The sequence below is a fragment of the Lissotriton helveticus genome, chromosome 7 (genome assembly GCF_964261635.1).
Source record: "Lissotriton helveticus chromosome 7, aLisHel1.1, whole genome shotgun sequence".
NCBI classification, from domain to species: Eukaryota; Metazoa; Chordata; class Amphibia; order Caudata; family Salamandridae; genus Lissotriton; species Lissotriton helveticus.
Window position 1 is genome coordinate 393,192,423 of NC_136068.1, and position 27,906 is coordinate 393,220,328.

The window sequence follows — 27,906 nt, forward strand, 5'->3', positions numbered from 1 at the left end:
TATTTTTCCCAAAAAGGAAAGCCTGACTAGTTACCATCTTCATATCGTCCCATATCACTTATAAACTCTGATTCGAAACTTTATGCCAAGATACTCGCTAACCGGCTGAGCAGGGTTGTTGAGCGTCTGGTTTCCCCGCGCCAGCATGGCTTTATTCCCGGTAAGGGTACAACAGATCATACCCGGAGAGCTATTTCCCTTTTTGACATCATGGGAGCCACGGGGGGACAGATGTCAATGATCCTGCTCGATGCCGAGAAGGCCTTTGATCGGGTTTCTTGGCAGTTCCTGTGGGAAGTATTGGAATTAAATAACTTTGGAAAGGCCTACATTAAATCTATCAAGGCTCTCTATGTAGAACCCAAGGCCAAACTTTCCATAGGTGGTATCGAATCAGAGTTTATTAACATCCAAAGGGGCACGTGGCAGGGGTGTCCGTGCTCCCCAATTCTATTCGCCCTTTATATCAACCCGTTAATATTAAAATTACTCATATCTGCTGTAATAGAACCTATAATTACAGGAACATCTAGCACTAAAATTCTAGCCTATGCCGACGACGTGGCGGTATTAACTTCTAACCCCACCGAGGCCATCCAAGAGCTAGAGCAAATTACCCAGACTTTTGGTTCCTACTCAGGGTACTCCCTGAATAGGGATAAAACAATGGTGCTGTGCACTGAAAATATTGTCTTCGAGAGTTCTTATAGAACTGGCCAGGCTACGTATCTAGGTGTGGTTTTATCTCCTAAAGTTAAAGAAATTACTCAGATTAATTATGACCCCCTGATTAAGAAAATAAAAACTGATCTCACCAGAGTTAACAATCTCCGGCTGTCAATAATAGGTAAAGGGAATTATCTTAAAATGAATGTTTTTCCAAAAATATTATATTTATTTCGAGTAATTCCCCTGATTGTCGAGGATAATATCATCAAGGCCCTCGATGCTGGTATGTCAAAGTTTATTTGGAATTATGGTAAAATCAGGAGAGCGTTACTATTCTTATCGCTACCTCAACATAGGGGAGGGTTAGCCATCCCAAACTTGACACTATATCTATGGGCAACTCTTATTCAGCAAATGGCGCCCCTATTTAACACCAAACCTATAGCTGCTACCATAACAGACCATCATATACCTTCAATCTATGAACTAATATTGGGGGACACCGCTAGAGGGTTGTTACTAAGACAGGTAGAACCTTCATATTTTAAAGAGATCAAATTTAAGGTTATTGCTGATGCGTGGAAGGTCTGGAAACAGATATCAAAACATCTAGCCATACCGAAGTACACTAAATATACCCCTCTTTGGCATAGCTCGATCATACCATCGTATCTCAATGACAATACTTCTAAAAGATGGGAACAATCAGGTATTATTACTTTGGGTAATTTTGTTGGACAGGGGCATACAGCAACATTTGAGGGTTTACAACAAAATTTTCAGATATCCCCAACCGACTTTTTAAAATGTATTCAAATCCATTCGTGTATTCGGCTTAGCTTACCACAGATTGAATTAGACAATATTCCCTTTTTTGAAATTATAGATAGGCGAACCACTAGGATAGGGACCATTTATGAAATATTGATGAAAAATGTTAGCGACGATATGGAGCGAGTTGAGACAGGGTGGGTTACTAAACTAGATAACCCAAATATAGACATTGACACCTCATTGATCCTGTCACCTAAATTATTTATAGCCTCTAATCTTCAAGCCCAGTACTATAGAACGATTTATGATCTTTATTTTACACCTTCCAAATTATTCTCATGGGGTCTCAGGACTAATGACAACTGTCCAAGATGTGGTCCATCTCCAGCGAATCTTACCCATATGTTTGCTGAATGCCCTAAGCTAGACTTAATTAAAAAGATGATTTCAGAATACTGGACTGAAATTTTCAGGCACGAATTAAGAACCTCATTGACGATATATGTTTTGGGTCATGATGAATCTATGGGATATAGTAGGGAAGAACTGACGTCAGTATTTCTGGGTATGGCAGTGCTCTGAATCATACTGGCTGCCTGCTGGAAAGATTCAGAAGCCCCTACTTTTCAAATGTGGCTATGCCGGTTCTTAGGAACTTATAAGCATGAGATAGCCATCTGTAAAACCAGAGGAAGGAAATCAAGAACACTTGGGGCTCAGATTTGGGCTCCTATCACTAGATGGTATGATTACAAAAGGAACCCTTAGAAATTTCAATGGCTAGAATTATACACTACTTATTTCTTTTGTGCATATAAATATGTGAAGTGATTCTTTCTTCCTTTGTAAATTTTTCTTTTTTGTTTTTTCTTCTTTTTTCGCTGTATCCGCATAGTTTGTGATTATTATTATTTATTTTTCTCTTAATCTGTGAGGTATATTTAGATGATTCAGTTTCCTCTGTGGTTGTTTACTCATATATGTATTTTGTCCTTGCTCAAATAAAGACCAAAAAAAAAAAAAAGTAAATTAGGAATGCAGGCATCAAACTTGGCGTCTTCCATAAAAGTTGAAATCCACCTAGGTGAGAGGGTGAGGACATAGAGCATGGGTACTCACAAACTTTTTCTCGGGGGCCAAAATTACAGTCTGGCTTGTGGCCGACGGCCGCACAGATGGGCCTGCGTGATGGAGACGGGGGCGGTGGGAGAGGCGGGGTCAGTAGGGGCAGGGCTACTGGGGCGAAAATAAAATCACCCCCTTTTCAAAACATGACTAGAGTGTGCTGTATTTCGAAATACGATATATGTGTGTATTTAACCCGAATAAATGCTATCAATATATTTTTTATTTTAGTGGGGGTCTGTGTGTTTCTGACCATAGTTTTCTATCTTGACCTTGTTTTGACAAAAACCCAGTTCCCTGCTCTTTGGCCCTCAGTTGCGCAGATACTTGGACACACCCTTCATTTGTCTCTCAGAAGACAACTCATACCACTATGCCTCTTAAAGTCGCTAAGAACAACCCTCAATGGGTCTGTTGAGTGTTTGCAGTACCAAGCCCCAAGATCATCCAGCAAAACTCAGAAGCGTAAAAGCAAAGTGCATGGATAGAGGTCGTTTTTCTGTCCTCTGTCCAGCCCGCTGTGCACACCCCAGCTCATGAAACTTACCACATGAATGTAACCGCAGGCAATACAAGCATCAGTGACAGCAGGCAGCCATATTCTTAATGGACCGAGACAGTACATGCATAAATGGCCCCATGCTGTAATGTGCATGCTTGGGCCCACACAATACATGCCTTCATGTACTTGGGCTGTAATGCACATTTAAAATGGCTCAATGTCCGGCATAATGGGCAAGAGACGTGCTGTGTCTCACGCTGCCTTCTCCTAGTAAATGAGCTTGCCCAACAATACAGCAGAGGTATTGTAGTGTCATCTACAACATGACTATCATCTGAGGTAGGTGCATATCATTTAATAATAATGCATGTATCAGACAGCACGTCTACTGCTATTCTTCCCTGAGCCCCACACTCAATTACTCTGCTCTTAGGGTCTGCTGTGATCCTTGGTTTTCACTCTTTCCCTGCACTCTGACTGTGACCCTACCTTATGACTGTTTCATTCTTGCCATATTCCTCTACTCTACCTCCTCATCCCACCACTTTGGCCTTAATAATTTCCTGACCCTTCCTGCAGCCTGGCACTCTGTCACAACTTTACATTTCTATTGTTTTACCCTCAATGTACACCACTTGTTATTCCTCTCCTCTTACCCATGGTTATTTCCTGATCTAATAAATGCTCCTCACACTGTCCCTACCCCCACTTTCCATTACCATCATCACAATCTGCTCCAGTACCTCTTTGCTAAGCTCATAAGCTTCCGCTCTTCACTCTGCTTCTACTCATTTCCTGACCCTTTTTTTCACTATGCTCACAGCCTGTCATTTTACACCTACTCTGGCCCCAAGTTCTTAAACTGCATTCTCTCTCCACACCTTGACGTTTTAATGCTGCTTCTGCGCTCCCTCCATCACAGTCTACCCCCATCTGGTGACACCCTTTTGGTGCCACATTTGTATACTTTTTTCAGCATTATTTCTCTCACTCTCCTCATAAGCTATCAAACTGCCTACCCTCTAAGTGTGCCCTAACACCTCATCCTATGCCTCACCTTGCATTGCACGCTAATGCACCACTCTGCGCCTACCCTCTCATTGAGCCTTATTGCGTCATTCAGCGCCTACCCACTCATTGTGCCTGTACACCTTCACTCTGCTGAAGGTTCACCCTATTGACAAGACAGTCCCATGTTCTTCCTGAAGTTCTGCTCTACACCTTCACTCCACTGCTTCCCTTCACTCTGCTGCTAGCTCATAGCTGTTGATTCCATTGTTGTTGTACCCCTCACTATTTTCTTGCCCATGTCCCTGACTTAGCACTCACCTTCCATATATATATCACTCAATATAGTCCTTGTGTGTAAAGCAGCCCATTCTGCCTGTCCTTATTGTGCTCCTGCCCCCTTACACTCCTCATAACCTGCAATACCTTTACTCTGCGCTCATATTTCACATTGCTCCTACTCCCTTGCTCTCTTCTGTTAAACCCTAACCTTTCCATACCTCCTCACTGCGCTTCTCATTCTGCTTTTATGCTTTACTCATACAGAGTCTGCCAGTACCTACGTTTTCCTTTCTCTCCCCTTCCCCCTACCATCTCATTCTGCATCTGCCTATTCATCTCTTTGTACACACTGTCCTCCTGTCCCCTCAGCTCTGACTCTACCTATTGAGTGCCAAACTAAATACCTATTTGCTGTTCAATTCTGCAGTGTAAAAGACCTGTGCCATGACTTTAACCTTTTGAATGCTATGGGGATTTTCCCCCTGTGCTGGATATCCTCATTTCCCATGTTTCATGACGAGCTGGGCTCGTCATGAGCGTGCGAGGAGGCTACTGCATGACGAGCCCAGCTCGTCATGAGCGTCGAAGGGGTTAACTGAACATTTTCTTGAGTAATGCACAAAGCAAGTTGAATAGCCTGTAAGAAATGTGGGGAAGCTGGGATTTATACATAACTATCCGGCTGCTTCCGAGGCATATAATGTTGTGTGTAAACTGCATCCCCCTATCCCAATTCCACCTGCAAACTTCTCCTAGCACCACTGTTGTCAACAGGGATCCTGTAGGTATTTCATGGAAAGCCATGCAATAAAACAAAAGGCTAGGCGCAGTCCACGGATCGACATTAGGACATTGCTGGATCCTCGCTTTATTTATTTTGTTTACATACCGTGCGGACACTGAAAGCCTGAGCAAGGAAAGGCCGGGCTTGGCTGAAACCTAACTTGGGGCCATAAAATATAAATTTAATTACAGAGACAGCTGATTTACGAGCACCAATTGAGATTATAGGCGTTGCACGCCTGCACACGCAGCACAGGAAATGCTTTTAAAGGCAGGGTGAGCAAGTGACGTCAGAGAGGCAGGTGACGGCGGGGGCTCCGGTTAAGAAAATGGTGTTGAGTCCGTGCCTGCTTTTTAGGTCTCGCCTGTCAATGCGCATGCGCATTGAGCAGAGCGAGACTATAGGGCTTTAAACAAAGTTTACCTAACTGCGGCGATTTGGTGCTGTGCCCGTGGCTTTTAGGTCAATGCGCTTGCGCATTGACCTAAAATGCGCGTGCACATCACCAAATCGCCGTCTGTTCCCTCAGCCGCATTCCTCCCACACCTTTTGAAGTGAAGCTTAGCTTCACTTCAAAGGCCCCGGCTGCTTCACACCCACATGCCGCTCTACCCGCTCCGCCCCCTCCCCTGCCCGCCGTGTCGCATTTCTCCTCCCCCCTCCCCTTCTCTGCCTTCTCTCCGTCTTGTTTTTTTTTTTACCCGCTCCGCCCCCTCCCCTGCCCGCCGTGTCGCATTTCTCCTCCCCCCTCCCCACAGCAATGCCCTCCGCCGTCTCTCGTGTTTCTTTTGACTCGTTTTCGTTAGGGTTGGTGCTGTCTTTTCCTGCTGCTTCACACCACCTTTTGCAACAATACTTGTGTCTTGATTTGGGATTTTATCTTTTTACACCGAGTTGCAATAGGTTTGTGGTGAATTCACATGTTATATTGTTCAGCAAAGTGGATTATTATTATTCCAATCTGTAAAGTTGCAAAACAACCCCCAGTAAGAAACGTGAAACTGTAACTCGGGTCAAGAACTGCATCTCCGTCATTACCGCATGCGTTCATGCTTCACCGTGTCACTGATTAAGGTAAATCAGCAGTTAGCTGTATCTTTGAATTTGGAGCAAAATGTCATTGGCAAACCTCTATTTTTTTTATTAGACTGCATCATCTAAAGAGCTCCTATGCAGAGCGAATAATCATGTTATGCCGCCTCTCCCGATACTAATTTACTGGAAGTTTCTACTAGACAGCTTTGACTATCTATCCCAGCTGATACAATGTCAATCAGAAAACTGAGCGAGTCACGGATTTTTATCATAACTATTTTTATAACCCTTTTAACAAGACACGGTTTTATGGGCAACTCAACATTTCATATAAAAAAATAGGAGATTAAATTCCTGCTGCTTCACACCCTCATCGTCTAAACACACACCTACAAGCATTCCTCCAAGTTGTCTCTCTCTTCAATCATGTGTGTTGTATCCTGCACGAGGGCCGCGTCAGCTGTGACCCCGCTCTGTGCATGTGGACGCTGTGAATGTCCCTGCGTGTGCGCTCCACTCGTGTCTTTCTATGCAGGCTGCCTTCTGCTGTGTGCATGCGTCTGCTGTACTCGCAGACTGTATGGGTGCCTATTTGTGACTATGCCCGCAGGCGTGCGCCATGTTTTGTATACTCTAAGTGTGTGTTCTCTAAAGGAATGCATTTACTGTTGTAGGCACAGTTTGTGTGTACATTCACTTCGTCATCTGCTATGTAGGTATACCTTATGCACGCTGTGTGCGTGAGCCTTCTGCGATTGCCGTACGTGCAGCCTCCTGTGTGTGTTTGCGCCGTCTGCTCTGTCTGTCTCACCCTCAACCCCTCACCCTCACCCTCACTCACCCTCAACCCCTCACCCTCACCCTCACTCACCCTCAACCCCTCACCCTCACTCACCCTCAACCCCTCACCCTCACTCACCCTCACCCTCACCCTCCCTCAACCCCTCACCCTCACTCACCCTCACCCTCAACCCCTCACCCTCACTCACCCTCACTCACACTCACCCTCACTCACCCTCAACCCCTCACCCTCAACCCCTCACCCTCACTCACCCTCACTCACCCTCAACCCCTCACCCTCACTCACCCTCACCCTCACTCACCCTCACCCTCACTCACCCTCAACCCCTCACCCTCACTCACCCTCACCCTCACTCACCCTCAACCCCTCACCCTCACTCACCCTCACTCACCCTCACCCTCACTCACCCTCAACCCCTCACCCTCACTCACCCTCACCCTCACTCACCCTCACCCTCACCCTCACTCACCCTCACCCTCACTCACCCTCACTCACCCTCAACCCCTCACCCTCACTCACCCTCAACCCCTCACCCTCACTCACCCTCACCCTCACTCACCCTCAACCCCTCACCCTCACTCACCCTCACCCTCACTCACCCTCAACCCCTCACCCTCAACCCCTCACCCTCACTCACCCTCACTCACCCTCACTCACCCTCACCCTCACTCACCCTCACCCACCCTCACTCACCCTCACTCACCCTCACCCTCACTCACCCTCACCCTCACTCACCCTCACCCTCACTCACCCTCACTCACCCTCACTCACCCTCACCCTCACTCACCCTCACCCTCACTCACCCTCACTCACCCACCCTCACCCACCCTCACTCACCCTCACTCACCCTCACTCACCCTCACTCACCCTCAACCCCTCACCCTCACCCTCACTCACCCTCACCCTCACTCACCCTCACTCACCCTCACCCTCACTCACCCTCACTCACCCTCACTCACCCTCAACCCCTCACCCTCACTCACCCTCAACCCCTCACCCTCAACCCCTCACCCTCAACCCCTCACCCTCAACCCCTCACCCTCAACCCCTCACCCTCACTCACCCTCAACCCCTCACCCTCAACCCCTCACTCACCCTCACTCTCACTCACCCTCACTCACCCTCACTCACCCTCAACCCCTCACCCTCACTCACCCTCACTCACCCTCACCCTCACTCACCCTCAACCCCTCACCCTCACTCACCCTCACCCTCCCTCAACCCCTCACCCTCACCCACCCTCACCCTCACTCACCCTCAACCCCTCACCCTCACTCACCCTCACTCACCCTCACCCTCACTCACCCTCAACCCCTCAACCCCTCACCCTCAACCCCTCACCCCCTCACCCTCAACCCCTCACCCTCAACCCCTCACTCACCCTCACTCACCCTCACCCTCACTCACCCTCAACCCCTCACCCTCACTCACCCTCAACCCCTCACCCTCACTCACCCTCACAACACATATTGTGTTACAATAGGTGTCACATTTGCGAAAGATAAAACTATTGCCATTGTAAATAACAAAGCTATTAATTTCGCTATTTTCAAAACAAGCACATAAATAAAAAATGTGTCCTTTACAATACCAATAGCTCAAACTTTCCTAATGCGAGACCTATTGCAGTGCTGTGCTTCTCTCCCCTGCTGCACTCTCCTGCTCTCTAGAGATGTGGCCTAACGACCAGAGCTGCCATCTAAGTGACGTAAATACAAAACATGTTGCATTCCAAATGCTATAGGTGTCACATTCGCGAAAGTTATAACTATTGGCATTGTAAATGACAAAGCCATCAATTTAGCAATTTTAAAAACCAACAAATAAATAAAATATGTCATTTACAAGACCAATAACTACAACTTTTCTAATGCGAGACCTATTGCATTTCCAATGCTTGTTTTATTGGGGGCCCCATGGAGTGACCTGGCGGGCCGCAACTGGCCCGTGGTCCGTACTTTGAGTACCGCCGACATAGAGAGTGCAGGAAATGGTCTGGTCCAGCAATCCTGAGTGGCAGAGAGCCTAAGGTGTTCGACTACACATAGTCCAGTCATTCAGTGCTTACACAGTCTCTGATTCCAAACAACTGCAGCCACAGCCTGTGTCATCAGTGGAAAAGTACAACATACACACACTACTCCACTTCCCCTTCTGCTCTAATTTATCATCTAAGGAGGCTATACAAAAATAATCAAATGTATGTTTAAATCCACTGTTTCCCTGATTTATCTGCTTGTATTTTCAAACTAATCAATGATGTCTGCAAAATGTGATTGCAGTTGGAACTATTTCCTGTTTTTTTTAATGTTACTGTGTACTCTCTTCCAGTTTTTCATTGACTCTGATTGATGCTCTGGACACTCTGCTGGTGAGTATCCTTTTCTGCTACTCTGCTTTAGAAATTTGGATGCTTTGTAGATCTTAACAGTATCTTGTGATATACAATTGATGATGGCAATAAGCAAAGGACTGTAAAAGAGCCTGTGGAGCATCAGAGAGCGCTGTCAGTGTCCTCTAATGAAAACCTATCAATAAATGGATGTTTGGATTATTATCATTATTTATTGCTGCCTCTACTGTGCAACCAACCATGGATAACAGTTTTGGTGCTTATAGCTGAAATTGCCTATGAGGGAAAGAACACAGTTGTGTGTATGTTAGATGTATCTGTTATGTGCAGTTCTCTCAAATCCCTGGCTAGAGTGTATCTATGCAGCTAGCATTGCCCCTTGCAGCTGAAATTGAACTTAATTTAATTCTTCATTACACCACAGAATCCTGCTATAACATATGCCTGAACAATTAGAACAATAATAGAAATGTGGGAGAATACAAATGAATTGATTTCAAGGTATTTCAGGCCTTGGAATAATGCATAGGGACCTAGAAATATAAGAAATAGACATAATTCACCGGTTTCACAATGAGATAAGCAGGTTCTTCGTATTCGCCTTTTAATTAGTTTGACACTGGGTATTGCTTAACAATTACATGTAGGGTGTAAGTGTCCCCTCAAATCCTGTAAGTAGCATTTAAGTCTTTTGAAAGGGACTATGTTTCCCCATTTGTTTCTTCTAAGACATACCTGGCAGCAGAATAAATACTTTCTGGACTTTATTAAAGTTTAGATTTTATTAAGCAGATGGAAGTGATTATCATTCCACCCTAGCAATATTGGTGATAGTTGGGATATTTTTTGGTAGAGTCTGCGTTGTAAGTATCCCTAGAAAATTGTGTTACATGTCCACTAGTAGGACCCTCTTAAAGGGGGTTATTAGCGAGTGTTGTGAACCTTAGTTTCACTCTTGGGGCCTCATTTTAGGAATTTAGCAGATAGTGTTAGTACAGTCGCTATGACTGAGAACTTTACTCCCGCCATGGCAGAGGTACTGCCATGGCAGGCTGCCAAATTTGGCGATGTCTACCAGCCCAGCAACAAGAGGCCGAATGCCCAGACCACTTTTTTCACCTGCATGACCCCATGTCGCCAGATGGATGAAATCCAACTGACTCCATCTCAACACAGACAAGATAGAAGTATTAATCTTCGGCAAAGACACCTCACTCTGGGACTCCACCTGGTCGCCTGCAAACTCAGACCACACCTCTCCCAACAACTAATGCAGACAACCTCAGGATAAATCGACAGACAACTCACCATGACCGGCCAGGTGAATGCAGTTTCCTGCTGCCTGACAGTAAAGATGCTCAAGAAGATCTTCAAATGACTCCCCACCTACACTCACAGAGCCATCACCCAAACCCTCATCACTTTCAAGCTGGAATAAGGCAACTCACTCTATGCTAGATTCAACACTTAATGGAACAAAAGATTCCAGACCATACAAAACTCAGCGGCCTGCTCACCCTCAACCTCCCACCCTACGCAAATGTCAGTCAGTGATAGGACCTCAAGAGATAGGCACAGGATCAGGAATGTAGTGGGGGACGTGTACTAGAAATACCAACTGCCTCAATCATTTCACCGGATAAGGGAAGTGACCAGAAAATAAAGGTTTCAGTGAAGACCTAGCAGCACGGGTAGGTGGACTTTCTATTAATAACACATGATACGTATGGTTCTTTTCGATCTATATTGATCATAGCATTCGCAGAGCAGTTGGCTCTCCTCGGTTCTAGAAGTTAGGTTATCAGTTTTAAGAAATCCAGGTGAATTGAGGTTGTTCAGACTGGTCCTGCAAACTCTGTGGCAAACTGCTTTTTCATTGCCCCAACTGCCTTTAATTGAAACATGAGGAACCATCAGGCTGAGCAAAACCTCCCCTTCCTTGCCCATGGCTCCATCCCCGTTTCTCTCCACCTTGCCCCCCATGGTCATTCGGCCTTGTTTTTCCTTCTGTTAGACCTGGCACCATTGACGTGGGTCTCCTCTGCATTTTTTGCCTTTGCCTCCTGTGTTTTTGCTGTGTGTTGGACTCTGTTTTGCTGGTCTAGATGCTTTTGGCACTTTGCCACTACGGTTCAGTGGCAAAGTGCAAGTGTTCCCTTTGTAAATTGTTGTTATGGATTAGTGATTCCATGATTGGCTGATTTGATTTACTTGTCAGACCCTAGTATAGTGCACTCTGTGTGCCCAGGGCCTGTAAATCGAATTCTGCTAGTGGGCTGTAGCACTGATTGTGCCACCAACAGAAGCAGTCTGTAAAATGTAACTCTGGCCTGCCATTGCAGAGCCTGTGTGCAGTCTGGGACTGCCATGTCAACTTGGCAAGTGCCCACACTTGCCAGTCCCTAAACCTTCCCTTTGCTACATATTAGTCACCCCAGGGTAGGCCTTATGTCCCCTTGTGGGCAGGGTGCATTGTATGTGAAAGGTTGGGCATGCCATGATTTCGTTTTTCACTATTGCAAGGCGACCTGTTCCCATAGGACAGTAGGAAAGTTTTTTTATAACATCTTTTAAACATAACTGGCCTTGGGAACAAGCTAGAAAAATAAAGTTTAGTATGCCTCAGAATGTTACAATGCATCCTTTAGTGAGGGTGATTTTTACATTCTGTGTTTGAAAATACCACTTTTAGAAAGTAGGTATTTTCTTGCCGAACCATCTAGTGTGCCTCTGCTAGGTTTGTGTATTGCATGTCTGGCTTTTCGATGATAGGGGCTGGAGAGGGGCAGCAGCTCCAAAAGTCGATGATAGGGGCTGGAGAGGGGCAGCAGCTCCAAAAGTCTGATGAGTCCGGGCTGGGCTGAATAGACCTGGGCTGCCTTCAACAATGATGTCTCCACCTCCTGCTGGGAAGCTGCACCAGTGAGGACAGAACTGGTTTTGGCTGGGTATAGACACTTTCTGCCTTCAGAGAACAAATGATTTGTGTGTATAAAAAGAGGGACCCTGACCCCAGACTTTTAAATTACTTCTGAGAATTACAAGGAACCTTTGCCAAGGAGTAGAGCCTGAGAAGCTGAGGAGGAATACTGCCCCTGTGCTGTTTGCTGTATGGGGTTGGCCTGCAGTGGCTACTTGCTTCCAAGGAAAGGAGAAAAGGACTTTGCTAGTTTCTTTGTCACCTGCTTGAAAGAAGATCTCCAAGGGTTTGAAACTGAACTTGCCTCCTGTTCTGTAGTTTCAGGGACACAAAGACTTCACCACCAGCTCCCTTGAATTTCCTTGCTGGGAATTCTAATCTGCAAAGAGGTGCCTGCAGCTGTTCTAGACCTCTAGAGAATGTTTTCCGCTGGGAGCCGGAAAATTGATGCAACTTCGACGAAGCGAGACGCATCCCCACCTGTTGGCGACGCATCGCAGAAGAAGACGTCTCAGCGCCTGCCACGGTTTGGGAGCTCGCTACACGCCGCAACGAGAGTCCGACACAAGGCCTGCTGTGTGGCTGCACTAGGTTACGCATCGTCATTGTTTTGTCGCATCGCATTGAGGCGCCAAGTCTGTTGTATCGTTGAGGGACGCAGTAAGAAACTGACTCATCACCTCCCCACGCAGTAAGAAACCAACCCTTCACCTCTTCTTCGGTAAGGAACCAACACATCGCCTACCCTGCGCTGCAGTAAGGAACCGACGCATCACCTCCCCCGTAGCAAGGAACCAACGCATCATCTTCCCTGAGTGTAAGGAACCGACGCATCACCTTCCCTGTGGCCCGTTTTGTTTGTTTGCATGATGCATACCAGGTACTTTGTGAGAAAAGTGTTGCATCTGCAATTTGCTTTAAACTGAACTGTGTCTACCATCTGAGTCATATTTGTATTACTGTATTGTGGATTTTTGTCTTTGGTCTTGTTTTGGTTTAGATCAAAATTACTTATTTTTCTTAACTGGTGTGGTGTCCATTTGTAGTGTTTTCACTGTATTACTGTACGTGTTCACAAATGCTTTACACACTGCCTTTCAGATAAGCCTGTCTGCTCATGCCAAGCTACCAAGGGGGTGAGCAAGGGTAATATTAGGAGTGTATCCCCCTTACTCTTACTAGAAGCAGGGTCCCTAGTTGGACAAAGTCACCTACCTCTGCCAACTAGAGACCCCCATTTCTAACACCTCCCTTGAACCTCCCTCTGACCTTTTATCGGAATGCTTGTATTTGCAAATGCATTAGCTTAGATTCAGTAGATTCTTCTTTTATTGTGCTGCAACACAGTTATTTGCAATAGAAATCAATTCAGAAAGCCCTTTAGTTTATCACCCTATTTACATTTGTTCACAGTTGCTCCTGTACTTTAGGCAATAGACCCTGAACAAATGGTCAAACACATCCTTTAAACCATCAAGATAACCAGCAGGAGTTTCACTTTTGTTCTATTTTCTGGGTCGAGGACAACAAGTTTTCATGTGTATATTGTATGCTGGATATGTTGGCCAAACCTCTGCAGCCAAAACTGTGTAGCTGCCAGTTTACAGTACTGCACAATCTGTAAGAGGATTGTGTGCTACTAAAGGCAAGTTTTGAATCCATATGTGAAAGTTGTTTAAAATGTTATAAATGAGTTACGTCTAGACCTTTACTTAGCACAGGCGCTCTAAGGAAACGCAGTGAGCTGCGAGGTCATCTTGCATTACTGACATTGGTTCCAGTTTAAACACGCACTTTTTTTTGCAAATATAACAATTGAGGCTATTTATGATGCTTGCACAATGCTCCATAATTGTATACAAAATACCTGTATAATCATGTAAGCAGGATTGGTTATAGTTTGCTTTCAGAATAAAATGTACAGAAAGAATTTGCATTGTGAAAAAAGTTTTGCTCAACTATTTGATATAGCAATAGAATGGGAAACATTACTATAAATTAGGGTCCTAATTCTTTTGTAAAAACAGGCACAAAAGTGCTCCTGCAAATAAATAGTCCCTTGAATTGGTGCTGATTTACATCTTTACGGAATTTACAAGAGTTTACAGAAGCAGGCTTGGAAACTGTACTCCTAACAAAGTTTTGCGAATTACATTTTCGAATGAGCAAATATACATGCTCATATTTGTTGACACTAAAATCTGCTGAGTGATTGCCAATCCAAACCATGATAAAAGCCTAAATATAATCTGAGATTCTGTGTTCAAAGTTCTGACATAAAAACAACACTGCAACAATTTGTCACTTTAGTGCATGGCACTACAAGGGACATATGGAATTTTTTACCAGGAGAAATAGACTTCTGAAGCATCCCATCCGTAGGACAAGTAGATATTTATTAAACTTCCACACCCATATCTTGACTCAATCAATTTTCACAGGACATACATCACTTATAGAATTAAGTAGTGCATAACAGTAAAGACAGCAGCTGGGTGTTTGTAGCTGGAACATTTACTTCATATAGCATAATAATGTGTACCAATTGATGAACATGAGCCCATTTGGGTGTGAAGGATTTAAATAGTTTGTAATTTTTCGTTAAACGTTTGGTGGCTACTCTGGCTACTGGGGATTTCTTGCTTGATGTTTACTATTGTTAGGGACTAGTGACATGTACTGTGACTACGTTTCCTACCCCATGGCTAGATATTTTCAGAGGGGTGCAAGGGCCATGGGCTGGATGTGGTCAATATTAGTGGTCTCATCATTGTCTTCCCCCGCTATTTGAGGAAGGACACTGTTTAGTCGGGGTGCCTTTCACATCTCTCTTGCTCATCGTCCTGGGGTTCTTCTTAGACTCTCTTGAGTGATATGCTACAAGCCCAACTGCTCTGATAGTTTGATACAGAATGGTGGGGTACTGAGCGAGTCCACATCTTTGGTGGCAAGTGAGAAGTCAGCTTTTCATTGTGACCTTATACCAGTCACAACAACGTTACTTGTCAGTCTCTGTGGAACCTAGAGCTAGATTTGCCTGAGCCCCTCTTACTGCAACATTGACTGACACTGCTCAGTCCCCTGGGACATCTTTTGGTGCACCCCTGGCACCTCCTTCTGCAGTAGGGAAATTCAAAACATTTAGCAAATTCTCCTCTTGTTTTTCTGCTGCTTCTAAGTTCACATTAGGGATTTGGGAAAACATTTGAGATGGTAGCATATAGATGTACACGCACTACTCCTCAGTTTGATATTGCAATTTCTCATGGTTGTCTTGCAATCCCTGCACCTGAGATTCTTGCTTGTGCTTCATGGCTTCCTATTACCAATTTGAAAAAGCTGTTCTGCACTGCATTTATACTTAGGATTCTGCAGGTGTTTTTTAACGTTGTTCAAACTCTCAATCAAAAAGGCACCTTTTTCCGGAAAATACGTTTTATCCTCATCGCTAATGCACTTAACCGAGTGTTCAATCCACTTGCAAGTTCTTTTTTCATATAGGTGCCACATTACATGGGCAGTAGTCCCCTTTGCTGGGGCTTCCGTTAGTTTCGATGTACCTGCCCCCATTCCTCACTTTACTGTTGTTTACAACCAGGTGTCTACCAACATAGTGCCACAGCCCATCCCCTGGTGATGGTGATTAAGATAGTAAGGGTGGGTCTAACGTTACTGCCAGTTTGTTGTAATGGAACAACACTAACCTTATTGTGTTTGTACACCCCCAACCGCTGCCTTTTTGGATTTTCAAGGGTGTTAGGGTGGATAGATCAGTGATTCCATTAAATTCACAAATTCCTCTGCTGGGCTTTGTGCTAATGGTTCTAGGCACTCCTTGACGTCCTCCTCAGAACCCTTCTAGAACTTCTTGCTCCATGACTTGGATTACACATACACTTTAAATTTCCCGGGACTCCACCTGAGCTCCGTAGTTCGGTTTATCTTGCCATCACCTGCCAAGATCAATATACTCCAGGGCCTTCCGAAGAGTTCAAGAATGCTCTTATTGCAGCATCTGGGATCCGTGCCTCCCCGACTTACAGACAGGCTATAACAGTTATCCGTATGAAGCATCACACACTGCAGTAATAATCCGTGGGGCTCTGCCGTCCTTACTGGAAGGAGTGACTCGCGGCGAGGATAGACCGCACACATGTATCAGATACCTCTACTCTGTTGACACGCAACCGAGGTCTATCCGTGACCCTTATGGGTTTCAGTACAATAGACACTGAAATGTTACTTGGCGACACGGCCAACAATGTGGGACACACCGATGAGAACCGTTCAGTTCACAGAGTTAAATTGTTTTCTTACAAAATAATAAAATAAGACGTCCTTTAAAGACACGATTGTATTATGAGCACCTGTACTATGAAGGATACCGTTAATGACCCATATTCCATGGTCATAGCTGTGGGAATGTATGCCTGTCTCTTGCACCCTTCTATCCTTAATATACATCGCAATGTTGCGGCCGGCCCTATGGGTTGTAGGCTGCGCTATGTGTACTGCTCTGTTGATCACTAATAAACGTCTTACAAAAAAAAAAAAATTGCAGCATCTGGGATACTTGCCATCAGATCGACCAATTTCAGCATCATTGGAGATCTTAACTTGCATTTAGATGCTAGTCAAGACTGTGAGATTGGCAATTTTCTAGCGGATCTTTCTAGCCCTCCAACTATCCCAGCGCATCCCAGGCTGCACACACTTGGCTGGACACTTATTGGATCATGTTTTCTCCAACCTAACTGCTCTCACAGTCAATATACCCATCCCTATGAGCTGGTCCGACCACTATCTGGTATCCATGGCATTACAGGGAGTTGGGCCCCTCCAGGGCGCAGCTCATAAATCAGTTTTAAAGCTCCCCTGGCATAAACTTGATACGGAGCAGTTTTGTACCCTCCTCCTGAGTCATACACCCATCCTTCCCGACAACCCTGATGGGGAGGCTGAGAGCACTCTATCTGACTGGCTCACACACAACCTTGACACTCTCAATCCCGCCAGATGGTCCCAGAGCCTTAACACCCAGTCAAGCCTTTGGTATAATGGCAACCAGACCTCAACCCGGAAAATTTGTAAAAGCCTGGAAAGGGCGTGTAAGTGGGACTATGTTCCAGTTCTGAAAACACAATATTGTGTAGCCATCAAGAACTATCATAGGGCCATTCAGAAGGAAAGAGCAGCCTACTTTGCTAATGAGATCAGAAATAGCAGTAACACTGCTAAATGTATCATGTCCTTGCTTAAAGATCTTAAATCCTCGAGGCAACCCAAAGCTCCCCCTCTCTCTCCTCTAATCAACAACGTAAGGTCGTCTCTGCCTTCTTCATTAAGAAGGTCGAGAACATCTACAGGACCATCCTCCACACCGAGATCAGGACAGGTCCTGTCCCGTGGCCCAGCGATACTCCTACACTCTCTGTTCCCCTGGCGCTCTCTCAAGAATGGATGCTCAAGATCTGCAATAAACTTATATCAGGGTCCCCTGCAGGCCCTCTCAAACTGGATCAATTGAAAAAAATCTCACCTCCGCTTCTTTCCCCTTTTTGCGAACTTATCAACCTATCTATGTCCTCTGCGGTAGTCACCATGGCCTGGAAACATGGCCAAGGTGGTCCCTCTGCTTATAAAGAACCTATACTGGGTGCCTCAAAACCAGAGAATTCTCACCCTATTTCTCTCCTTCCGTTGGCATCTAAGATCGCTGAAGCTTACATCGTCACTATTCTCACGAGGTTCATGGAAGATAACCTTCCCAGAATGCCTTCCGCATTCTACACAGTTCCCGCCAGATCCTGCTGCAGCGCTTGGAGGATATCGGTATTAGATGCCCAGCCCTGGGCTGGTTCGCCTCCTTTCTATCGGAGAGAACCAAGGGGTTCCTCAGGGCTCGGCTCTGACCCCAACCCTATTTAACATCTACATTCATCCCCTAGTAGCAGTAGCCAGGAGCCGAGGATTAACTGTGGCATCCTATGCGGATGATACTCAGTTAGTGGTTGCACTATTAGATGCCTCTGCACAGGATGTGCTTAACTTTAAGGAAGATCTAACAGCTATCGCAGACTGGATGACCACCAACTGCCTCCAACTTAATGCTAGTAAATTCGAAATCTTGTTGGTGGATAAAGATACTTATCTGTGGAGCGAACATTGGTGGCCATCCACTCTGGGTCTCCCGCCTGCACCAAAACAGACTGTCAAAAATCTGGGAGTATGGGTAGACTCCGCTCTTCTTTGGGCTCCTACATGGGCTTAAACCACTGTTGGGATTCTTTATTCCCACCATCTGTCAGGTGATCATCCAGGCCACAATACTATCCAGGCTGGCCTATGCTAGCTCCCTATACCTTGGGGCCAATAGAGCCGAGATTCTCCGCCTACAAAGGGCACAAAACGCTGCGGTCCTGACACTCCTTGGCTTACCGAGAACCTGTCCCACTACTGATTCCATCTGCAGACTGCATTGGCTGCCGGAGGAGAAACTTATCCAGTTAAAACTCTCTGTATTGCCCATAGAATGTTGAATTTCCAATTCCCTGATATTCTGGCTAATCTCCTTACGCTCTAATAACCCACCCGCCAGATGCGCTCTAAGGGCTGCACCTGGTGGTTGTTCCCCGGGTAAAGAGAGTACGAGCTGGAGGGCTCACTTCCGTGTTCTCACTCAGAAGCTCCTGAACTCCCTTCCTGTGTGTATCAGGAGTATCCAAAACCATGCGCTATTCCGTTAAGCAATTAAAACGCATCTATTTCCTGCATAATTGGTTTCTCTGTGCATCACTTGTGTTGCCTATGACAGTTGCATTTTAGCACTGGGAGGCCCCTTCGCAGGGACAGCTATGCGCTCTAAAAAATCTATGACATAACATAACTCAATGAGACTTTAAATTGCAAACATTTCAAAGCTTGCTACTGCTGTGTGACAAGGTTGGTGAGTCAGAGTGCCCCGCAGTCCACCTAAGTTCCCCCAGAGTATCCTCCATATTACCTTTTAGCAGCGGAGGTGTTCGGTCTAACTTTGCTTCTTCTGTCTAAAGAAGCGCAGGGACTTCCCGACACCAACGCACAAATACCATTAACAAACAATTTGCATGCACACGGATTGAAGTTTGACAGGGTCTATTAACAAAAGAAAAATTAATTCTCTGGAAAGCACAGCTGTGATTGATCAGAGGGTCCCCCAGCACACATTTTTTAAACAACCTGGTAAACAAAGGCAAGGCGCAAATCCAGTATTCTACATACAATTTTCCAATTAAAATTGCATTCGTTTAAAAATGAAATAAATAGAGACAGCTTCTAAACACTTGTTCACCCAAAAGCATCTTGCCACTACTTAGCTTAGACTTACAGTAGCTGGACAATCTTGTAACTAGTGTAAGAATAGGCAGGTTTTAATGAGCTTCCTGAAACTTTGCTGTTAACCTCTGCCTTAATTTTCCATGGAAAGGAGTTCCAGAACTTGCCAGAGAGCATAGCAAAATATCTTCCTCTGCATCTAGATCGCTTTATTTTTGGAACAACCACATCCTTGCTCTCTGCTGGGGTATATCTACTGAAGTTGTATTTAATTGATGCTGCACCTGTCCCATATAACCCCCTATGTACCAAGCAAAGGGCTTTAAACATGAAGCGTTAGTGAACTGACAGCGAATGAAGATCTTTTAGTGCCTCTGACACAGAATCTTATTTAAGGATCCCTAATACCAATATTCAGCTGCATTCTGAGTGATCTGCTATCTTGAGCTGCAGCTTGGATGATTCCCAAATATAAGGAGTTAAAGTGATCCAGGCAGTAAATAATAAAAGCTTGAATTACAGTTTTCTGTGACGACTGGGAGATAAAAGTAAAGATTTTCTACAGCATTCTAATAATATAACAGCGCATAACTACCACTTGATTTATATGGGTTTTGAAAGACGGGTCTTTATCAAAAATTACTACAAGATTCCATGCAGAGTTAACTAGTTGTGGTACTGCACCTAACTCAAAAGGACACCATGCGTGTGACTACATATTTGACTTATTGCTGAATATCAAAATCTATATCTTTTCCTTAGTAAGTTTTAGGGAATTGGACTTCTTCCAGATGACACCTTCTCTTCTCTTATATGGTCCTAAAACTTAATTGCGGTCACCAGTGGGATGAAAGAAGCTTAAGAAACATTTCTTTAATGCCCATCTGAGAAAGACTGGACCCTATAACTGAGTGCACTACAGTATAAAAAGCTGTGCTGTGATCTTTCCGAAACCCATCCTGGAACCTGTCTCAAAATTTAAGATTTTGTATAACAGCAGAGAGTTACCTATTAAGGCTTTTTTCCTGAATCTTAGCTGGCAAGGAAAGAATAAAAATGAGTCTGTCATTTTTCCATGCTATGGGAACTACATTCGGCTTTTTCAGAAGAGTGATTATAGTATCTCCCTTCCAAATTTGAGGGAAGGCAGCAGTTTCAATAGCCAAGTTAAGAAGAGGCATATGAAATTTGAATATAATATTAGAAGCAAGGTGGAAAATTAAATGAGGGTTGCCTCTTTTGAGCCCTATGCCTTTTCCCCATGTAGGAACCTGAAAACTCCTCTTGCCTTCTCAATCTCAGCCCACTTTGTTCTGATTCAAGCAGTGCCCTGAGTTCTGCCAGGCATTGTGAGCTTCAACTTGGGTATGCCACCCACAGGGTCAAGGGATTCAGCAACTTCGCTCTCATCAGGTCCAGTTTCTGCTGTATAACCTGAGAGCCTTGGAGATCAACGGTCATTCAGTGTCATCAACATGAGCTCCGTAACTCCTCAAGCGCCCAGACAATGCAGGAATATTAACTGTTTAACAGTAAAGGAAATCAAGTTGATCAAATAAATGGGTTGGATGTTGGCCTTGGTGTCAGTCACTTTACTCAGATCCCCATCAGAACCCCATTCAGAGTACCACACAGCTGTACTTTACACACAACCCCGGTCTAGACCAGAATGCGATGTCACAATCTCCGAAGTACAGCTGTGTGGCATCTGCATTCTGTGGATAGTTACTGCTTCTACTTCTACTTCTGCTCAAGAAGGTTAGCACGTTTGATTATTTAGGCATAAAATTCTCTGAGAATATGTCATGACCCTAAAGCACGGACAGATAGTAGGGGCCCTGGGGAACAAACATTGCACTTTCTCCTGCAAACCGGTTGCAGCTGCTCTGCAGGTTTACTATCATAAAGCATTATATCAAATAGAGTTGCCTCTGACACCATAGATTTCACACATAATTTTTGTCCAATGTCCTATTTATTGACATTGTCTGCATTTATAATTGTGCATTTTCTTCAAAACTGTTCAATGGTACATGATTGGGTGTTAGCACATTGTTTATAATCATCTCCTTCGATAGAAAAAACATTCAACATATATCCGAGAATGACTTCCTTACATAAACATTTGTCTACACAACATTTAAAAATACTATACACAAGTACAAAACGATAAAAAAGACCTGTTTTACTGGTATGTTTTTGCTCCTACACAAACAATTTTTCAAATTTGCTACTCTTCCAAGTTAGCTAAAAAAGAGAGGGGTCCTACTTGAAATCAATGGATTGACTAACTTTGTGGTATAAATACTTTCCCCACAAAGAATCAATAGTTATAGTCCTGTATGAGGTCGGAGGATTCCTTTTGTGAGTTTTTTGCCGTAGCGTGAGATACGTCTCTCACTGTATGTCCTGGTACTTCACTAGGTCATAAGGCATACACTTCTCCTGGCCTGAATAATAAGCCTACGCGTTTCGACCTTCTGTGTGATGACAGGAAATAAATTGGGAAAGGTCTTCATCAGGGCTCACTGCTGTTGCTGTAGGACATCATGCTACACCTGTAGGAGTTTAAGGGCATGTTTTAATTCGGGGTTTGGAGTCTCATGGACAATTTCTTGTTCTTGGTGCTGTTAAAATAATATATAAGGGTCACGTACCCAAACATGAAAATGGAGGTTCCTCTTGTCGTGTTCGTGTCTTTTTGTAAATTTGATCGCTGAGCCCAGCGTGGTGGCGTTTCTTTGATGTGTCCGGCGAGATGGAATCTCTACGTGGATTAGTCGGGGATACACTGGGGGGAAAAAATATATATATGAAGAAGTAGAAGATGTTCGGTTTTTCCATTTCCTTCTACTATGCCATATTTGTCTAGCGTCTTGCTTTCCCATGTGCAATGTTCGGCTATTGCATCAATATTGTTCGTATGTGCGCTAAGGCGTTGAAAGTGTCCCCCTTACAGAAGCCTTCTTTAGCGCGCTGTTTAGCCGGAGGTCGTGTCCTACCTGTTAATCATGTGGTAGCCTTTCTGCCGCTTTCCTTCTTTTTTCTCCGATGAATGCGGAATGGAGTCTCCTCGCTGGACGGCGTCTCCTCAGTGCCGAGCTTGTCTGTTTCCCGGTTGGAACATCAAACGTCAGTCATTGGTTCTTTCAGGACTCGTTTATACATAACGACGTCCTAAAAACTACTATCATAAAGCAGTCAGCTCAGCACTATATGGGTCTGAATTGTAGAGATTCAAAAGAATAGTGGACCTGGCCAAATCAGAGCATAAATTCTTAAGGAGTTTGGTGTTGCTGTCCCAGAGCACCCCACTGCACCCCCTAAAGCTGGACATGGGTAGGAGATCCATTGTTTATATAGCAAAGCTTTGCCCACTATTATTTCGGATTAGAATAAGGTCAATTCCCAATAGACCCTATACAATGTGAATAGGTGGTTTCTTCTAAGATTCCCTCCAGACGGAACCTGAGCTAAGGGTATCTCAGAAGTTAAGCTCTCCATAGCTGTAGCAGTAGCAGTAGCAGTAGTCAAAATAGGAGAACTCTGAGCTGCTAAAGGTAGTGAAAGGCTGGAACAGGAAGTGGGATCAGGGGTAGGGTCATATACTGTATTAGGATGTGTTGGATGTGTTGGAGGCTCTGACTCCCTCCCATTAGAAAGCTCCAGTACTGTGTACCTATTACTCAAAGGTACCGATGAAAGAGAAAACACATTATCTTCGGAGGAGTGAGTCCCTATCTCCACTTCCCCTCCCACTTCAGCATCAGCTTCAGCTAGTACCCCTCTTCCGTTTCCCGTGTCCGCTGCGCTAAATACTTCTACGTCTAGCGCTCCCGATTTAGCCCCTGCAGTTTCTTTTACTTTTACTTTTTTATCTTTAGCTTTTACAGCCTGCTCCATTATCTTAAAATAACTTTTGAGCGAGGGGGTGCCCTTATGAGCCAGGGACTGCCTTACAGCCTTTGTGACTACCACCTTCCTTGTATCTCCCTTTCTCTTCTGTTTATAGGGGGACCGGGGTGTTGGACCTCCTTTTTCAGCAAGCTCTGTTGGGTTCCAAACCGCCTGCCTAGACCTGAGCTGATATCTATTCCAGGTCAGAGGCTCTGTGTTTTTAGAGACACAGCGAGACCCCACTGTACTGGACGTCACCTCCTCACTTACTTTTGCTCTTGTGGTAACTTCCTCAAGGATAGCGCCGTCGGCGCTGGGGGGGCACTGATTTGACTCAGTTAGCACTGCCTTCGAGACTGCTGCCTCCATACAGGACCTCCCCGTCAATACCTCCTTACCGCCAGTCTTCACCGACTTGATCTGTAGGAAGCTCCAACATACCGGTCCTCTAGCGCGGAGAATGAGAGCGCCCCTGGAGCGGCACCAAAGACTTCTCCGGCTGTCCCCCTTTCTCTGCCTGCCCACCTCGGGCTCCGAAAATCCCGCAGCTGCCCTTCTCAGTCCGCGGAGCGGCTCTTCCACCTCGCGCTTCCTGACTGGATGGCAGAGTGACTCGGCCATTCCGTGGAGGTCCTAGCGCTCGTCGAATTTTCGGAATAGAAAAAGAAAAACACCAAAACGGCGATTAAGGTAGACTGTCAGAAAACTTGACCAAAGGAGCGTCCTCGCTGCTCACCGCATATTTCTCATCTGCTGGCTGGGTCAGTCTGACATGGGAAACATCGCTATGCTATGCTGTGGCGTTCTTCAGGGTGCCGAGCTCCACAGCAGCCGTCAGCCTGCCGCCGCCATGTTCCTCCTCCCTCTAAGGTCAGAGATACAGAGACTCCTTTACACTCTCACAAAAAATTATAAAACCTTCAAATCTTAGAAGAAACCACCTATTCACATTGTATAGGGTCTATTGGACTCCAGCAAAACTAGCTAAGCTGTCAGCAGAAGTATAGATTGATTGTCTTTGGTCTCCCCAAAGATTATAATATTCGAAATTGTGTGTCGCAGTTCATTTTTTATGTTATTGTCATTGCCAGGAGAGAAATCTGTAGGGAGTGGAAGTCTGTTAACCCCCCCAGATTCGTAGACTGCCTTAGAAACATCATGGCGGTCAGTCGTCTAGATATGTTGTGTGGTGGAGAAAGCGCCAATGAGATCTGGTGTGCTCTGAATGCATGGACTGAGCGATAACATCCAATGAGTCCAATGATTATGCCAGAGGTTAGTGGTCCTATTCTCCCAAAGTGGCAAGCTACATCGCGAATGGGAGTTGGCTTAGGAAACAACCTACCTCTTGGTGACCTCCATCGGCTATCCATAGACCCCAGGGCGGGAACAGCTGGTTTATGTCTGTGGCCAGGAGAGCGCCTATCTAGAGTCGACATCATCTGGTGGCATGTATGAGGACAAAAAAAAAAAAGAATGCCTTAATTATTTTTTGGATAGCTGATGGCAGTGCAAAAAGTGTGTTCCTAGAAGCAGCCATTACACTTTTCCACAATCAAATAAGTTCCACTGCTTTTGGAAAATGTTTCTTTAAATAAACAGTGATTGTAAAATGTATGATAGGATGGTGACTGCTTGAGTCAAGGTATTTATTCTGTCACTTATAAGATTGTATCCATCCATCTTTCTTATTTATCAGTTATTCTCCAGTAATTCAAGAGTTTTCTCTAATAATCTTGTCTCAATAAACTCCTACCAGTCAAAGCATTTGATTCGAAAAGGTTTTTGATATTATCCTCTCCCTTCCTCCTCTTCCCTCACATTTATTTTTATCTCCAAGCAGGCATGGGTACTAGTGAAGTCATCAGTGAAGATCTTTTTAGGTCTCGCCCGAGCCAGCACGCATGCACTGCTCTGCGAGGCTTCAAGTATGGACTTTACAAATCGGACCACACGATCGTGCGTGTGTTTTGTTTTGTTTTTGCTCACATGCTATTGGCCTTTGCGTGCGCCTTTCTAAGAAAGACAGAACGCAATTGGCCAAAGGTGGGTGCATGTCCCATCTTCTCTTTCCCCTGGCCTAGGGAGCTCGGGAGCGAGCAGCGGCCCGGCACTGCGCCTGCTGCATTCCTTAAATTCTTTGCAGTGTGCGCACACGCACCACTCCCATTTTTTTTCTTCTAGCGTCATTGCAGCGCGCGTGCGCCACACGAAATGCAAAAGGAGAATAACCCATGAGGCTTGGCACTTAAGTGGACTTTTTTTATTAAGTAGAAATAGCACAAGCAGCCTGCCACTCACAGTAAGACAGCTCCAAGCACACTCTTAAAAGGTCCCAAAGGCGAGACCTATTGGCTATGCCAGTGTTTGTTTTATAAAACAGTTCGTTCTTAGCTCATGACAAATGTTAAGGGCATGGACCTATGTCGACATTGTACACTGGTAAATCTGTCTATAGTAAATATTTTTTTTAAAGTATCAAAAGATGATGGAGTGAGCAACTCCTTAAATACACCTAAAGAAAATGCAAATAAAACTAGACAATAGTTGAGGTGAGAAAAGAACTAAGTAGTTTTTTTAAATTAACAGGCACCCATTGTGAGTGACAATTATAAAATATGGGTGACCTTATTGGATTTTTTTTTTACCTATTACTATTAAGTTAATTTATTCATTCAATTTTTATAAGTTATGGATTTTAAGGGCAATTTTTCTTTTAGTGTTTGTGCTTGCTTATGTTGAGTATGTTGCATTGTCTTTTGTACATTAGGTTTTATGGGCCTTGTTCTGAAATTAACTATCTCTGTATATACTACGTTCCAGATGATAAATTTAGTACCTTGAAAGGTGAAAAAAGAGTGACTTTTGTAGATAACATAGAGTTGGAAACAATAAATATAAGCAATATAAGAGTTGTGGTTCAAGAGGAGAAAAAGATCTAAAATATCGAAGATGACAGTGGAAGAAGATACAGTAAGAGAAGGAGGAATACATCAATAGGCAGACATAGGAAGAGACTACCAAACAAAAGGTCATTCCTGAAGGATTGAGATCAGGGGGTAGATAGGCAATTTGAATAATATTTTGATAAATTTATAAGATCCGAAAATGTGTAGATCCAGAAATCATCCATGCCATAATTGACAGGAGAGGTTGAAAGAAGAACTGACAGAAGTAAGGGGAATGGTGCAGGTAGGCAGAGATGAGGAATCAGAACAGAACCAGGCGGACTATATACTGTAGAAGAATAAATAGATGGCTGGCCAGCCCAAGAGACAGTGTGGGTACGGTCATAGATGAATAGCCTGCTGTGAGTGGGAAGTTTGGGGAACTTTTTACTAGAGACGAAAGCATAGAACAGATGAAAAAAGAGTCAACTGTGCTTGTAGAAGTGAAACTTTTTTTAATTAATCTTCAGTTATGAGCCTATCTTGGTCCTTCTTACAGTTAAGAAGCTGCACATGTATGTTTTATGAAATTCCAAACATGTCCTCCTTTACAGTCATATAATAATACCTTAATACAATAGTTATTTAAAGTCTCCCTTGTGTGTTTTGGGTATTTCCCTCATTCATGGATTCAGAGCTCAAAACTCAGAAAATTGCGCTGTATGGGTGAGAGTTAAATAAAAACTACCTTTCAACTATTGTCATTCCTCTTATTTCATATCTAGATTTTAGGGAATGTCACAGAATTCCAGAGGGTTGTGAATGTGCTGCAAGATGGCGTTGGATTCGATATTGATGTCAATGCATCTGTTTTTGAAACCAACATTCGAGGTGAGCTTTGGGGACGTTTATTTAATTACACTTCGTTTAGCATTTCATACTGTTCAATCCGCTTGGTACAAGCACGTTGCATACAAATGGATCACCACACTCAAAGTCATAGCACTACTACCAAAGCACAACAAAAATGTCTTGACAAACATTTTGTGGGAGCGCACATCATACACCACCACTTGCACACTTTACCAAGAGATAAAGTTCCTGAAGATGATCACTCAACATAGATAAGTTGCACAAATAAATAGTATTCCCAGTATTAGCCCTCACTCCAGACTCGTATATCTTGGCTGGCTCCACCGATGTGAAAAAGTATCTTTCCTCCATATTCAGGCATAGCCATACCAAAAATTACAGTCCTTTTCAAATAACCATTAGAGCTCTTTTGCATGCCAGACTCTTAAGACTAAGATCAATAGAAGTTGGTGAATGCCATGTAGCACCTCTCTTTACACAGTTGCGTTTTGAAACGCCCTATCTGTCAGTTCAGTAGATCTCAGTATGGCTAACACATCCATCCATCTGGATCACCAGATTTTGTATGTCTTGTAACCTTGCTGATACAAAGTAGCCCCACCAGTAGAATAAGATAGTAGCGTTCATACCCTCAGTCTGAAAATTCTGCTGAGGGTAAGAATGCTCATATCTTTTTTTTT

General features: G+C 44.4%; 1 protein-coding gene across 1 annotated transcript in view; it reads left to right on the forward strand.

Moving 5' to 3' along the window:
• Positions 1-27,906, forward strand: part of EDEM2 (ER degradation enhancing alpha-mannosidase like protein 2) — a 217,711-nt gene that overhangs the window by 59,610 nt on the left and 130,195 nt on the right. Inside the window, exons 3-4 of the mRNA XM_078652241.1 lie at positions 9,313-9,352; positions 27,139-27,244. Of these exons, the coding sequence (XP_078508367.1) occupies positions 9,313-9,352; positions 27,139-27,244 (146 nt within the window). The remainder of the gene's footprint in view (positions 1-9,312; positions 9,353-27,138; positions 27,245-27,906) is intronic.